At 43.8% G+C, this 17,500-nt stretch overlaps 1 protein-coding gene across 1 annotated transcript in view; it reads right to left on the bottom strand.

Moving 5' to 3' along the window:
- Positions 1-548: 548 nt before the first annotated feature.
- Positions 549-17,500, bottom strand: part of lrrc4ba (leucine rich repeat containing 4Ba) — a 166,609-nt gene continuing 149,657 nt past the window's right edge. Inside the window, exon 3 of the mRNA XM_061981393.1 lies at positions 549-4,019. Within this exon, the coding sequence (XP_061837377.1) occupies positions 2,118-4,019 (1,902 nt within the window). The 3' untranslated portion in view covers positions 549-2,117. The remainder of the gene's footprint in view (positions 4,020-17,500) is intronic.

Raw genomic sequence — 17,500 nt, 5'->3', positions numbered from 1 at the left:
GTATGTACTATATATACATATACGTATATATATACATATATGTATATATATACATATGTATATATACACATACATACATAAATATAAACATACGTATATATACACACATATATATATGTGCATATATATACACATATATACATACAGTATATATGCATATAGATATATATGCATATATATAGATATATATGCGTATATATACATCGAAATGCATGTATATATATGCATATATATGCATACATATATATGTATGCATATATATGTATGCATATATATATATATATATATATATATATATATATATATATATATATATATATATATATATATATATATATATATATATATATATATATATATATATGCACATTCGTATAAGGGAACAATAGCTTTTGTGACACACAAATACTAAAATATGTTGGCAATATGGACCCAGCATGTAGGATGTGGTGTGTGTGTGTGTGTGTGTGTGTGTGTGTGTGTGTGTGTGTGTGTGTGTGTGTGTGTGTGTTAATCAGCAGTGCAGGTGCATGCACACAACAGTGTGGGGCGGCAGCAAATGAAAAGCGTGGAAGCAAATGAAACCCATGATTCACAGATGGCGGCCGCTGGTGGTGCAAAGGTACATTAAAGACACTAATGAGCTACCGCCACGACCAATCGGCGGCCAGGGGGGCGGGGCTAAATTCTTGGAGAGAGCCTTGTTTTTTCTGAAGCCATCTTGATAAGGACTGTCGCAGCAGCAACAGTTGCCAAGGAGACCTGATGACAGGATGCAGAGGTTTAGGGGAGGGGAGGGGCGGCGAGGCGACGGCGTTTAGGTTGCCGGAGACTGACGCGCTGCCGTTAGCGGCATTAGGGAGTCGTCATGGCGACAGGCCGGAGACATACTGTACCAGCGACTTGATGGCGCTGACATTCAGCGGCTCGTAAAGCGTGGAGGCGGAAAGCAAAAAGGTGCCCACCCGCCTCAGACGCCCAGGTTGAGTAAAACAAGCATACAAAATATCCATCAAATTTTGTGCCAGTTTTTTAATTTCCAAAGTGACCTCGGCTAACAGAACATGGGAATAATTAAAATCATCTAATTAGAATAACAAGAACAATATTACAAGAAATAGAACACTTGAGTTAAAAAAGGCAAATAAAAATCTAACTAGATAAAAAAACAAAGAAAAAGAAACACTCGTCATAATAATAATATTTTTTCTTTTAAAAGAGATTTGTAAGTTTCTATATTTTTTCTTTGCATTGTCTTTTTTTTTTTCTGTAGGAATAAAAAAAAAAATAGTATCCACCCTCCCGTGATCGCGGCGAGTCTTTTTGTCCGAGCGCCGCTGACAACACTGAGACGCGTGAATAATCCTCACACAGCTCCCGCGCCCGGGAAGCCATTTTGGGAGGCGATCGCAGCGTCCGACAGATCAGTAAAAAAAAAACAAAAAAACAACAACGTCGGCGTAGAAAGAAAATAAAAGTGGTGATCATAACAACCATGATGCTAACGCTAACGTGAACGCTTGTGATTAGAGAGCAGCTTTTTTTTAGGAATATGTACACTGTGAGCTTTGTTATTCTCATTAGGATGCTTCTTCTTCTTTTTATTATTATTATTTGTATTGTTATTATTGATGCTACACAGCACTCTGCCCCTGACCCTGTTTGTGCCACCAAACCTTTGTGGCTACAAAAAGAAAACGATTGAGTTTGGATGGAGCGGCCATCTTGAAAAACATCTTTAAATATATTCTTCACATCTTCTAAACGCTCCATAAAGACTCTTTATAATTTATTTCTTCCGGTGAAAATATATTTACGGTATATATAATATGTACTTTCAGTCCCTTTTTTCCCCCCTTCGTCGTGTTACTTTGTAAATCCGGTTTGTCCACGAAGTCGCGCTTCCTTGTGACGATCCGGCGGGAAAACCCCGCACGACGTAGGAATATTCCACATTCGTAGAAACAAGCTTCCGCTGTGTTGGCTTGATTCGGGACTTTGGCAAAGACGAGAGCTGGTTGTCACCTGAGCGGCGCGTGCCAGCCGCCGCCGTGCCGGCTACTCGCTCCCGCTAGTCTCCGCACCCCCCACCTATGACCTACTTGCTCCAGGTGTGCTCAGATTTGAGTTTCTTGCACGTTCTCCTTGGAGCCGCTCTTGAAGAGCAGCGGCTCGTTCTGCCCTTTGGCCATGAGGCCCTTCAGAGAGCTGTGCAGGCTGAGCTGAGGGAGCGGCACCGGCGTGGGCAGCGTGCCGGTGGCGCCGGCGGGCACCTGGGAGCAGGACATGGTCATGTTCTGAGAGCACGGCAGGGGGTTGTTGTTGTTGTTGAGGCCCATGCCCAGACCCACCATGTTGTTGTTGAAGTGGTGGGTCTTGTAGTAGCTGAGGTGCTCGGACCGGGTTAGGCTGGGCAGGTTGACCACGTCCGAGTGGTGCCGCCGCAGACTCTGGCCGCCGCCGATCCCGCTGCTAGAACCCCCTGAGATTCCGCCGCTCCTGCCGGCGGAGCCGCCCCCTAGCTCGTCCTCCACGTTGATGATCTCGATGGCGCGGGCTGGGCCGTGGTGCTTGTGCAGCTGGTGCTGCTTCCTCAGCTTGTAAAAGACCACCAGCATCACGGCCGCCATGAAGGTGATGGCTACGAAGCAGCCGATGATGATCTTGGTGGTCTTCATCACGTCGTCCAGGCCTGAGAAGCCCGGCTCGGTGATGGGCACGGTGAAGGTGGGCCGGGTGGCGCGGGGTGACGAGGAGGACCAGTCGATGGACAGGGAGGAGGCGGTGGTTGGTGCGCCGTCCGGCCACAGGTGCCCCGAGGACGTGGGGCCGGGGAGGACCCGGATGAAGGTCTGGTTGATGGCCACCAAAGCCGACTCCTCCTCCCCGGGCGTCTCCACGGTTTCCACAGTGACGGTGGTGAAGTAGGTGTAGTTGACGCTGACGTCGGCGGCGGTGACGTTGAGGACGGCGGTGGCGGTGGTGTTGCCGGCGGCGTTGGTCACCATGCAGGTGTACTGGCCCGTGTCGCGCAGCGTCACGTTAGTGAAGTTGAGCGTGCCGTCGTGCAGCACAGAGATGCGCACGCGGTACGAGCCGTGCGTCATCAGCGTGCCGTTGGGCGTGATCCAGTTGACCGACGTCGTGGAGGTGCTGGTGCGACACTTGAGCTCGGCGGCCATGCCCTCGGTCACGTTGAGGTCGGTGGGCGGCTCCACGATGACGGGCGCGTAGCAGGTGAAGTGGCTCTGGTCCAGCTCGCCGATGTACTTGCCCTTTAAGAAGGGCGGGGCGTGGCAGCGGGCGCAGCAGGTGGTGTTGCTGGGCACCGTCTCCTTCAGCCACCAGCTGAGCCACAGCACGTCGCAGTTGCACACCCACGGGTTGTGGTTGAGGTGCACGCGCTCCAGCTGGTGCAGTGGCGTGAAGAGGTCGTGCGGCAGCGAGTGCAGCGAGTTGTGCGACAGGTTGAGCTCCTCCAGGCTCTTCAGGTCGTCGAAGGCGTTGCGCTCGATGACCGACACCTGCGAGTGCATGAGCCACAGCTTCCGCAGGGCCACCAGGCCCTGGAAGGAGCCGGGTCGGATGATCTCCAGGCGGTTCCCCGACAGCTCCAGCTCCTCCAGACGCACCAGCGCCGTCAGCTTTGGGATATCCTTCAGGCCGCACATGCCCAGGTTCAGGTAGCGCAGGTTGACCAGGCCCACGAAGGCGGCGTCCGAGATGAAATCCAGCTTCTTGAGCTCGCCCAGGTCCAGGCGCCGCAGCGAGGGCACGCGGTGGAAGGCGTAGCCCGGCAGCGTCTCGATGGGGTTGTTGCGCAGCCACAGCTCGCGCAGCTTGCTGAGGTACTCGAAGGCGTGCGACGGCACCAGCGTGAGGCGGTTGTCGAACAGCTCCAGCGTGTTGAGGTTGGGGAGGCCATTGAACGCGCCCACTTCGATCTGACGGATCTGATTCTTGGACAGCTGCAAGATCTCCAGGTGCCTCAGGTGCTTGAAGGTGTCTGACTTGATGACCTGCGGGGGGACAGAACGCAACGTTAATTCCTAAAGACTACGCACACTTTTACTTTTGGGTACTGAATTTGGTACTTTGATCTTGTAAGCACCGACTGAATTCCCTCGGTCAAACAGTAACATATTTCCATACCGTTGCTGCACCTGATGCCAGGTCGGACTTCCTTTTAAGTAATGTTGTAATTTTCCATGCTAACAAAGCAACCATGCCAGACAGAAAGCGCTGAAAAGCTAATGCTAATTTACATTGACATGCTATTGACATCAGCGATTTTACATGGCGATTTCAACACCTCCAAATTTGGTAATGAAAACTGGTGTTTTTACAATATAAACACTTTATAGGACTCATAAAAAGACAAGACTGTCACATTCCACTTAGTGGCAAAGGCTACTTCCTGGCTACAGCAACAAACTAAACACGCCTGCAAAGGTATCGCTACCAAATCTGGTACTTTTTTTTTTGTCTCTGACCGCATCTTGTTACTCCAACCGGACAACGATTCATGTAAAATCCAACAGTGCCATGTTACCGTACCTTGTTTGACGTCACGCCCAAGTGCCGACTTCAACACTTGGCGATCACTCCAGCAGCACTGAGCGTTAAGTCAGCCAAACTACCTCTAGGTAATGTTGCAATTTTCAATGCCAACAAAGAAATTGATTTAAAAAATGCCCGCCGCTTTTCCAAAAATGTGCTAACTTGATGCTAATAAACATTGGCTTTGCTATTGACATGCCACTAATTAGCGATTTTACATGGCGATTTCAACACATCCAAATTTCTTACTAAAAACTACAACTAAGATGCGCGTTACAATCAAACCGCTGGTGTGTGGTAAGTACAATACTTACAGTATTAACACTTTTAGGGCACAAAAAAAACAACACACCATGCCGTACCATACAATTCTGCCTTCTAACATGTTGGACTTGGAACCGCATTTGCAACTTAATATCATGCGTGCAAATGAGATTCAGAAATGCGATAATAAAACAAGATATAACAACTGGACAGCAGTTATCATAATCAGATCATTTTAAATGTTGTAACGAAGACAGTTTTGATTGATTGAAACTTTTATTAGTAGATTGTATATTAGAGAAGGTTGTCTACAGTCAGTTGTTGCCCTTCTTAGAGGATAATGGTATCACTGAGCTGTTCCAGTCCGGTTTTAAAGCCCTCCACAGCACAGAGTCAGCGCTTCTAAAAGTTTTTAACGATATCCTCCTGTCCACTGATTCTGGTAAATATGTTGTCCTGGTGCTTTTAGATCTGTCTGCTGCGTTCGACACCGTCGACCACGCCACCTTAATCACTCGTCTTGAGAACTGTGTGGGCATTAAGGGCGCCGCCCTCAACTGGTTCCGGTCATACCTGACCGTCAGGAGTTTTTGTGTAAAAGTAGACAGTTTTATGTCGTCCACAGCTCCTTTACCACATGGGGTCCCCCAGGGCTCAATCCTTGCCCCAATTTTATTTGCGCTTTACCTTCTCCCCCTTGGTTCTATTTTTAGGAAGTACAGTATTGCATTTCATTTTTATGCCGATGATTGCCAGATTTATTTTCCCATGGCACAAAATAACACGGTTCAACGTCTTATTGACTGCCTGCACGACATCAAAGTCTGGCTTTCAGCTAACTTCCTGAGCCTAAATGAAGATAAAACAGAAGTTATGTTGTTCGGTCCAAGTCGCTCTCCCTCCCCCAACGTTGACCTCGGCACTCTGACCCCGTATCTCAGCGACTCTGTCACAAACCTGGGGGTAAAGTTTGACTCAGTTTTTAAATTCGAAAAACAAATCAGCAGCGTCGTTCAAAAAAGCTTTTATCAATTACGCCAAATAGCGAAAGTGAAACCGCTTCTATCAAGACATGATCTTGAGAAATTAATCCACGCTTTTATCTCGACTCGTCTTGATTATTGTAATGCCCTGTATGTTGGCATTAGCCAGGCCTCCCTCGCCCGCCTGCAGCTCGTGCAGAACTCTGCTGCTCGTCTGCTAACACAGACCCGCAGACGTGAGCACATCACCCCTATTTTAGCGTCCCTTCACTGGCTCCCTGTGCGTTACCGAATACATTTTAAACTCCTTTTATTTGTTTTTAAATGTCTAAACAACCTCGCGCCAACCTATCTCTCCGACCTCCTTCAGCCTTACTGCCCCACCCGATCCTTAAGATCAGCCGATCAGCTGCTGTTGACGGTCCCTGACACAAGGCTGAAGCTTAGAGGTGACAGAGCTTTCGCCGTTGCTGCTCCCAAGCTCTGGAACGACCTACCCCTGAGTGTTAGACAAGCCTCCTCTCTTCCTGTTTTTAAATCTCTCTTAAAAACATACTTTTATTCCATGGCTTTTAACACTGAGTGATATCCATCCTGCAATGGCGCCCCATAATACACCTGCTGTGATACTGTTTTTATGTTTTTATGTTTTTATTAATTCTATTTTAATTATTTATTTTTTATCGTGTTCTGTTTGTGTTGCGTTGTGTTTGCTCGGTACTCGTTTTATCTTTTAACCTGCTCATTGTACAGCACTTTGGCTACCCCTGTGGTAAATTTTAAATGTGCTCTATAAATAAAGTTGATTTGATTTGATTTGATTGATTGCACAGTACAGTACATATTCCGTACAATTGACCACTAAATGGTAACACCCGAATAGGTTTTTCAACTTGTTTAAGTCGGGGTCAATTCATGGTAAAATGCATGGTCAGATGCATCATCTTTGTAGTTAGAATTCCTTGCAATGCTCACAATTTGTTGACGGCGCAATGTGCACCCTGAACTCCATTGTAAACATGTGTTTCTACAATTGTTTTTTGTTGTATTTTATGCTTAGATCTATTATGTTCACATTGGCTAAGTTTGTAATTATGTTACCTTTAATTGACCTATTATGGTGTAATTTTGACAATTGTTTTGATTATATTATAATTGTAATATTTGAATGATGATAAATGAATGTTATGTGGCAGTTGTGGATGTCACACATGTGGCGGTTTGAGGAAATACTGCGTTGCTTTTCCAAACGCAGCTCTAATGGTGAACTGCCAACATGAGAGTGCTAAACAGGAAGTGTTTACAGTTGAATGGCTTTGTAAAAACACTGTGACAAAGTCTAAGTTCTTTGTGTTCTTCATGGCATTTTGAAACGGCACCAATTTTTTACTCAGAATTTTCAACTTACTTGAAGTGTTGTAATATGTACATTTTCAGAATGTGCTTGTTCTAAGTAGGACATAGAAAACAATTTTGAAGTTTAAATGATTATGCCATGATTTTATCAGTCCGATCCGCGTGGGAAAAGATTTTCCTCCATGCGGCCTCTGAGCTAAAATGAGTGGTATAAAGGGTTCTCATAATGTTAAAAGTATTTAAAAGGCCGTAAACCGTTTTTAATGCTCCAACTATAAAAATTCTCCATTTATGATAACATAAATGATAATAATTATAACAAAAAATAATCATTCCTACTTTGTGGAAATGTATTTACCACGGTCCGAGAGTTAAACGAGGGTCTAACTATGAAAATATACGTATTAATACTTTGTGGAAATTAAATTACCACGGTCAGGCCCGGAATCAATTACCAGAGTTGAACGAGGGTTTGCTATACTTCTTTTCAAAAAAGTAACTAGCGGCAAATCTAGTTAAACGACGTTTGGCGAGACTGAAAGTACGTATTGCTCTTCTTAACGAGCAGCGGGTGCTGCTTTGTCTCTGACATTTAAAAAAAAAATGACCAAAAAAAAGCAACAGAATGAAGTACCATATTTTCCGGGCGCACCGGATTATAAGGCGCACTGCCGATGAGCGGGTCTAGTCAGGTTTATGTTCATACAAAAGGCGCACCTGATTAAAGGGGTCATATTATGATTATTTTTTTCTAAATTGGAAACGCATGTAATGGCGGTTCTTCGGTCAAAATGTTGCATAAATTATGTTTTACAGATCATCTTCAAGCTGCTTTCTGACAGTCGCTTCCGGATGCGCCGTTTTGTGGGCGGTCTTATTTACGTGCCTCACCTTCGGCAGCGTCTTTTCCCCGTCATCTTTGTTGTAGCGGTGTAGCGTGCAAGGACAGGATTGGAAGAAGTGTCAAAAGATGGAGCTAACTCTTTTAATCAATCAATGTCAACCAATGTTTATTTATACAGCCCTAAATCACAAGTGTCTCAAAGGGCTGCACAAGCCACAACGCCATCCTCGGTTCAGAGCCCACATTAATGACATTCAGACTTTACTTAAATCAATAACGGAGCAGCTTCTCCTCATCCGTGGCTCACTAGTGCAACAACAACGCCGGAAATGTGTCCCGTGAAAAACCGTCTGACCGGAACTCTCTAATAACTAAAGTTCCTTGGGTGAATAATGTAAACTCACTACACCGGTATGTTTTAGCGCTTTCATGGCGAGTTTACTGCCAGACATAAGTTAGAACTTTACGCTACTTTATATTAGAAATGGCAACAGTGGAGGATGAATGTCCCATAACAAGAAGATAGAGAAAAAGAAGAAGCTTATCGACTATGCGCGCAATTTTTCAAGATTTATGCAGATCCCAAATACAGATCAGCAAGTACCAGAAGGTAAGAAAAGTTGCTTTTGCATAATATTGCGAAACAAAACGGCAGATAATGTCTTACCTTATACACACACCATAATAATACTCCTATGTTGAAGCACAGTACAATCCTTCAAGCGGTGCGGCTTCATAGCTTACCAAAGTCGTACTAAAACATTTTGATCGATTTTTGAGCGCTGTGTGCAATACATGGAACATATAAAATATTGGTGTTGTTTACCTGAGTCATAATGCGGTCTACACGTATCTCTTATGTGTGACTGCCATCTACTGGTCACAATTACCATTTCACCACGTACCAAATAAAATAGCTTCGAGATCGGTAAGCACAAACAAAATTATTTCGTACATTAAGGAAATTATCGGTATCGGTTTCAACCTCCCGATTTTCCCGGGAGACTCACGAATTTCAGTGCACCTCCCGAAAATCTCCCGGGGCAACCATTCTCCCGAATTTCTCCCGATTTCCACCCGGGCAACATTATTGGGGGCTCTAGTATACTCTGGACTGAAGCTGTGTGCCTTCATTGTTTTTGTAGCTGTTGTTTTGAGGCATGTTTAAAAATAAAATAAAAGTAATGCACTTTGTGAAAGTCAAAGTATAGTATTTCCCATAGTTGTAGTGGGTATTAGGATTATCTCAGGGAGAGCATGTCCCAAATTCCAAGCTGTTTTGAGGCATGTTAAAAAAAATAATGCACTTTGTGACTTCAATAATAAATATAGCAGTGCCATGTTGGCACTTTTTTCCATAACTGGAGTTGAAGTTGTTCTCTTACTTTGGAAAAGCTTGTTTTTGATTGATTGATTGAAACTTGTATTAGTAGATTGCACAGTACAGTACATATTCTGTACAATTGACCACTAAATGGTAACACCCGAATAAGTTTTTCAACTTGTTTAAGTCGGGGGTCCACCTTAATCAATTCATGGTAAAGTTACATTGTTTAATGCATCCAGCGGGGCATCACAACAAAATTAGGCATAATAATGTGTTAATTCCACGACTGTATATATCGGTATCGGTTGATATCGGAATCGGTAATTAAGAGTTGGACAATATCGGATATCGGCAAAAAAGCCATTATCGGATATCGGCAAAAAAGCCATTATCGGACATCTCTACTGTCGAGTTTTGAGAAAATGAAAGGATTTTAAGTGCGCCTTATAGTCCGAAAAATACGGTATATTTGTATTTCTAATTGTGCTGACAAACATTTTTTTTTCCTTTGGATTAATCACTCTTCTGAAGTTTGATTAATCACGATTAATCGCAGTTTATCTGTGGTGGCACGCGTGAAACAAACCCGCCATCCCAATTCAGCTAAAGGAGCATCTGCGCTCAAATTTGGATTTTTACTCACTTTTCTCAAACACATCACGGCCAGTTGTGCAAATTTGATGATTGCATTTGCTGAGGTGGGCGTTTTACGTTATAGACAAAATGAAAATAACAGTGATGTGAAAATGTGCCAGCAATATTTAGTCGACTTATTTCGTTATTTCGTCTTTATGTTGTCATGTTTGTGTAATCATGTTTTGTTTTAAGTCATGTTTTGTTTAGTTTCTGGCTTTTCACTCCCTTGTCTTGTCACCATAGCAACCATTAGTTTTCACCTGTCACGTCACGCACCTGTTTCACGTCTTGAGTCACGCACCTGTTTTCGTTAATCATGTCTGTAGTATTTAAGTTCAGTGTTTTTCAGTTTGTTTTTCTGACGACCTCACACCCCATACCGCACCACATTTATGCTCTGTCCATTCCCCTATGATCCTGCTTCATGTCCCTTGTCACAGTAAGTTTTGGTTCCATGTTTATAGTCCTTTTGTTTTTCATAGTTTATTCTCCGCCACTGTGCGCGTTTTCATTTATTCCTTTTTTGATAGTTTAAATAAATCATGTACCTCCATTCCCGTCTCGCCCGTGCCAACTTTCCGTTGCATCCTGGAAAAGCAAACTCTCAAGACCAAGTCATGACAGTAGGTCGTCAGCAGACCCGCTTTTCCGCACCTGAGTTGGACATTTTCGACGAGGCTTCTTGGGCGGTCCTGTGCGCGATGGAGGAGGAAACGCGGCGCTACTCCTCCATGGAGTATAGAGACTTCATTTGGTCCCAGGACGACACAGCGTCACCTCAGCCGCGGAAGCGCCGCCAAAGACGAAGGACGTCAGGAAGAACTTCCGCGAGCCTGCAGGGCACGCCGCTCTCACATGCCCCTCCCCCTCCGGGCGGAAGCAAGCAGCAGCCAGCCCGGCTTCGCCCTGATGACGTCAAAAACTAGGATTTTTTTTTTCTGAATTCTTTTTCTTTTGATTCCCCGCTCCCCAGGACTCAAGCCACACCCAAGACACAAAACAAATTTTTTTCACCCACTCAATCCCAGGTACAAGAAAGACAATTTGGACAATTTAATGGGGAAGTTTCTGCCCACCCCTACAGAGAGTTCCAGACCGCAGGGAGCGCGTCTGGTATCCGCCCCTTGAGGGGGGGGCTGGGGTCGGGAGCTGTGTTGGTGGGGTGGCTCGGCATCACCATGCCAAGCCACAGCCTCCCCCACGGCCGCCACCACCAGTCTACCGACCTGTCAAGCCACAGCCTCCAGCACGACCGCCCTCACCAGTCTACCGACCCGTCCCCCTCCCGCCCTCCCATGACTCTTGTTAATTTTTATGGACATCTGGTATCTGTCCTTAAGGGAGGGGCTCTGTCATGTTTGTGTAATCATGTTTTGTTTTAAGTCATGTTTTGTTTAGTTTCTGGCTTTTCACTCCCTTGTCTTGTCACCCTAGCAACCATTAGTTTTCACCTGTCACGTCACGCACCTGTTTCACGTCTTGAGTCACGCACCTGTTTTCGTTAATCCTGTCTGTAGTATTTAAGTTCAGTGTTTTTCAGTTTGTTTTTCTGACGACCTCGCACCCCATACCGCACCACATTTATGCTCTGTCCATTCCTCTATGATCCTGCTTCATGTCCCTTGTCACAGTAAGTTTTGGTTCCATGTTTATAGTCCTTTTGTTTTTCATAGTTTATTCTCCGCCACTGTGCGCGTTTTCATTTATTCCTTTTTTTGATAGTTTAAATAAATCATGTACCTCCATTCCCGTCTCGCCCGTGCCAACTTTCCGTTGCATCCTGGAAAAGCAAACTCTCAAGACCAAGTCATGACATATGTATCCTGTGATTGTCTAGCGACGTGTTGGATGGGATAGGCTCCAGCTCAGACCCTAATGAGAACGAGCGCTCTGATTGGATAGAAAATAATTTGTGTCTGTTATGGTTTTATTATTGGCTGCACTGTGTTGTCTTTCCAATACAAGCTGCAGTAACACGCTTGTAATTGTCAATAATTGAGTGAGTGTAAAACTAAAGTTCAACTGGGTGACTCTTAAATCTTTCACTCGGTTATATATATGAGCGTGTGTGTGTGTGTGTGTGTGTGTGTGTGTGTGTGTGTGTGTGTGTGTGTGTGTGTGGCCAAAGCTTGGTGTGACAAACACACACACCAACTCCTGGAGAGGTGCCACCGTCGCCTCCGAATGTGGAGCAGGAAGTGGGTGGTGGTGGGTGGGGGGGCCTGTGAAGGCTCGACTGCGAGGAAACTCAGCCAAGGAAAAAATAAGCCAGAGAATCTAGGATGCCTTCAGGTGTTAAAACATTTTTAGCTTTTTGAATCATTTCCAAAGGCGCTGCAGGATGCGAGCGAGCAAATTGCAATTTAATTTCGACTAAGAAGAAAAACTAATATTGTCTTCTTTTTTCTTTTTGGGTCCCCTCAAAGCGTCCTCCGCTGCATCGAGCTGATGTCCCAAGAGATGCTCGTTAGATTTTTAAAGGTGCTCAACATTCGGAGGACGTGCGGACGATCTGCTGTTAAACGCTCCCCTAAGGGACAGACGGGTGATGAAATGATCTCAAACCATCATAAAACACAAGTAACTGGGGGGGGAAAAATGGCTGCTAATTAAAAATGCTGCAATTACATAAACGCTGCAGGATCGAAAACAAGCGCAAAAGAAAAATGCTGCAAGTTCGGTATGTGACCTCAGAGTATGTTAAAGTGCCAGTATCGTTAAACAACAAGTTGACTTTGTTGTATCCATCAAACCATATTCAATTGTATTTGCAATCCACAGAAAAATACCATCTGAATATCACAAAATGCCACAAATTCAGTCGGCCATTTTGAATATTCCACTAAAAAAATGTGTAAATGGGACAAAACAAACATGTTTACTTGACCCACTTCCTGGGAAACTTATCAAGGACCCTCCATCCATCCATCCATTTTCTACCGCTTATCCCGTTCGGAGTCGCGGGGGGTGCTGGAGCCTATCTCAGCTACAATCGGGCGGAAGGTGGCGTACACCCTGGACAAGTCGCCTTATCAAGGACCATCAGTGCTAAATAATATAAATGTATCACTTTCATCTGGCACTGTTTCCCCTAGCATTCAAAAAACGATTATTCATCCTCTGCTCAAAAGACCTAACCTCGATCCTGACCTCATGGTAAACTACCGGCCGGTGTCCCACCTTCCCTTTATCTCGGAAATCCACGAAAAAATTGTTGCACAGCAGCTAAATGAACACCTAGCGTCTAACAATCTCTGTGAACCCTTTCAGTCCAAGGTTTCTCATTGTAACCCATTGGGTTGAGTTTTTTCTTGCCTTGATGTGGGATCTGAGCCGACCGAGGATGTCGTTGTGGCTTGTGCAGCCCTTTGAGACACTTGTGATTAAGGGCTATATAAATAAACTTTGATTGATTGATTGATTGATTGATAGACTCCGAATACCTTCGGCAATTTCCGTAGATTCTACGTCACTGGAGTAACTTTTCTGCACTCTGACCGTATTTTCAGATCAGTCTTAGCGGAAATACGCAAAAATTGGAAAGAGATGTGCTGTTTATCATTCACAATCCTAATGTAAGACAAGAACAACAATGTTTGGCTTTTTTTGTGCATTCGAAAACATAAATAAATAGTTATTAATTTAGTCAACAGATGGAAGATTCTTTATTGCGCCCATAAAACCCTCTAAAAACATCCAGACATCGCCAACAATACTTCATTTACATGTCGTGACCTGAAAATGAACCAAATATGAGTGATTTTGTTATTATAAGCGCTAACGCAGACGGACTATTTTAGCGGCACATTGATAGCAGTGAGCTAATGCTATTGTTGACACACTGAGTCAGCGGCTGCTTCTGCTTCGTCTCAAACTTGCTAAAAGTAAATTCTAGATTATAATTAATGCATTCCTCCCCTGGTAGTAGACAAATGTGGCCATGGACCGACAGGCTGGTTGACTTTGACGAGATGTCAGAAAAGACGTAGTTTTAACCCTTCGATTGATTCTTCATCTAAACGGGATTATGTGAGCGTCCCGTCGGTCGGCACCCCAGCGAGAGTGAAAATATTACAGTGTTTGTTTTATTATGATATAATATGGTTAGTCATTAGCAATTATGCTATTGCTGGCCTCTAAGTTTTATTGCTCATCCTCTTTGTGTTTGAGATAAAAAATATAAAGTTCTGGGTCACAATTTTCCCCCAACTAATCGTTGCTGGAGCTCACAAAGTCTGCTTGATTAACATTGTTGTTGATGGAGAAGGGATCTGTGGTCCCTACCTCTATGTCACGGATCATGTGACCGGCTTGCTCATTAACTCTCAAAATGGCTTGGGAATTTTCATGAGATTGATACTATTTTGATAATAGCTATTCACTCGCAAACTTTGGAAGCCTTTTGGAGTCATGAATCAGATATACAGTGGGGCAAAAAAGTATTTAGTCAGCAACCGATTGTGCAAGTTATCCCACTTAAAATGATGACAGAGGTCTGTAATTTTCATCATAGGTACACTTCAACTGTGAGAGACAGAATGTGAAAAAAAAATCCAGGAATTCACATTGTAGGAATTTTAAAGAATTTATTTGTAAATTATGGTGGAAAATAAGTATTTGGTCACTTCAAACAAGGAAGATCTCTGGCTCTCACAGACCTGTAACTTCTTCTTTAAGAAGCTCTTCTGTCCTCCACTTGTTACCTGTATTAATGGCACCTGTTTGAACTCGTTATCTGTATAAAAGACACCTGTCCACAGCCTCAAACAGTCAAACTCCAAACTCCACTATGGCCAAGACCAAAGAGCTGTCAAAGGACACCAGGAAAAGAATTGTAGACCTGCACCAGACTGAAGTTTGCCAGAGAGCACATGGATGATACAGCAAAGGATTGGGGGAATGTCATGTGGTCAGATGAAACCAAAATAGAACTTTTTGGTATAAACTCAACTCGTCGTGTTAGGAGGAAGAAGAATACTGAGTTGCATCCCAAGAACGCCATACCTACTGTGAAGCTTGGGGGTGGAAACATCATGCTTTGGGGTTGTTTTTCTGCTAAGGGGACAGGCCGACTGATCCGTGTTAAGGAAAGAATGAATGGGGCCATGTATCATGAGATTTTGAGCCAAAACCTCCTTCCATCAGTGAGAGTTTTGAAGATGAAACGTGGCTGGGTCTTCCAGCATGACAATGATCACAAACACACCGCCTGGGCAACGAAGGAGTGGCTCCGTAAGAAGCATTTGAAAGTCCTGGAGTGGCCTAGCCAGTCTCCAGACCTCAACTCCATAGAAAATCTGTGGAGGGAGTTGAAAGTCCATGTTGCTCGGCGACAGCCCCAAAACATCACTGCTCTCGAGAAGATCTGCATGGAGGAATGGGCCAAAATACCAGCTACTGTGTGTGCAAACCTGGTAAAGACCTATAGTAATCGTTTGACCTCTGTTATTGCCAACAAAGGTTATATTACAAAGTATTGAGTTGAATTTTTGTTATTGACCAAATACTTATTTTCCACCATAATTTACAAATAAATTATTCAAAAATCCTACAATGTGAATTCCTGGATTTTTTGTTCACATTCTGTCTCTCACAGTTGAAGTGTACCTATGATGAAAATTACAGACCTCTGTCATCATTTTAAGTGGGAGAACTTGCACAATTGGTGGCTGACTAAATACTTTTTTGCCCCACTGTATATATGATAATAACTTCAATATAGAGGCAACTTGTTTTTCCATTCTACTGGTACTTTAAGGTAACATGCGGCATCCTACAGGGTTCGGTGCTTGGCCCTGCCTGGTCCATTGTGCATATGCTGCTGTAGGCAACATCATACGCAAAAAAAGTGTTTGCTTTCACTGGTACCCAACTCTACATGCCCCTAAAGTGGACCATCATGCCAGATTGTAGTCACCTGGAGGCGTGTCTTAATGAAATGAAACAATGGATGTCCGGCAACTTTTTGCATCTTAACGCTAAGAAAACGGAAATGTTGATTATGGACCCTGCTTGACCCACTTCCTGGGAAACTTATCCAGGAGCTGTTTGTGATATTAGCACCATCAGTGCTAAATATGATAAACTTATCACTTCCCTCTGGCACTGTACCTCTAGCATTCAAAAAAGCGGTTACTCATCCTCTGCTCAAAAAGACCTCACCTCGATCCTGACATCATGGTAGACTACCGGCCGGTGTCCCACCTTCCCTTTATCTCGAAAATCCTCGAAAAAAATTGTTGCACAGCAGCTAAATGAACATCTAGCGTCTAACAATCTCTGTGAACCCTTTCAGTCCAAGGTTTCTCTTTGTAACCCATTGGGTTGAGTTTTTTCTTGCCTTGATGTGGGATCTGAGCCGAGGATGTTGTTGTGGCTTGTGCAGCCCTTTGAGACACTTGTGATTAAATAAACATTGATTGATTGATTGACTCAGAATACCTTCGGCAATTTCCGTAGATTCTACGTCACTGGAGTAACTTTTCTGCACTCTGACCGTATTATCAGATAAGTCATACCGGACATATGCAAAAATTGGAAAGATATGTGCTGTTTATCTTTCACAATCCTTATGTAAGACAAGAACACATATGTCTGGCTTTTTTTATGCTTTGAAATCGTAAATAAAAAGCTAACAATTGATTCAACAGATGGATGGTTCTTTATTGCGCCCTTTAAAACCCTCTAAAAACATCCAGAAACCGCCAACAATACTTCATTTACATGTCGTGACCTGAAAATTAACCAAATATGAGTGATTTTGTTATTATAAGCGCTAACTCAGACGGACTATTTTAGCGGCGCATTGATAGCAGTGAGCTAATGCTAGCTTACGCTGCTATTGTTGACACACTGAGCCGGCGGCTGCTTTTGCTTCGTCTCAAACTAGCTAAAAGTAAATTCTAGATTATAATTCATGCATCTCTGACCTGCTAGTAAACAAATGTAGCCATGGACCGACAGCCTGGTTGACTTTGACATCCCCGAGATGGCAAAAAAGACGTAGTTTTAACCCTTCATGAGGCTTGCGGTTGATTCTTCATCCAAACGGTATATATAAACACAAATATATATATATATATATGTCTTAATAAGGTTATCCAAAAAATAGTGCTCGATACCGTAGTAGAGCGCAATATATGTATGTGTGGGAAAAAAAATCACAAGACTATTTCATCTCTACAGGCCTGTTTCATGAGGGGGGGGTTCCCTCACTCATCAGGAGATTTTAATGGGAGCATTCACATACCATGGTTTATATAGGGCACAGAGTGGGTGGGTACAGGCTGGCGTAGGGGCGTGGTGATTGGCTCATGTGTTACCTAGGAGGTGTTTCCGTCTGTGGCGGCATGCTGTTACAATTTCGCTGCGCTTGTTGAGGGATGACAGGTCTGGACGGTAAATAATAAACAGTTTCTCTTTCAAGCATAGGTTGCATCTTTTATTACCACTATTGTAAGGTGTGCTGGATGCAAGAATTTGCCATGTTATTGAATATTCAACATTATTGTCTTTGAGGTCCCAAATGTG

Source organism: Nerophis lumbriciformis, linkage group LG24, assembly GCF_033978685.3.
Source record: "Nerophis lumbriciformis linkage group LG24, RoL_Nlum_v2.1, whole genome shotgun sequence".
Lineage (NCBI taxonomy): Eukaryota > Metazoa > Chordata > Actinopteri > Syngnathiformes > Syngnathidae > Nerophis > Nerophis lumbriciformis.
Note: the sequence above shows the minus strand (reverse complement) of the source record. Positions and strands in the feature narration are given on the sequence as shown.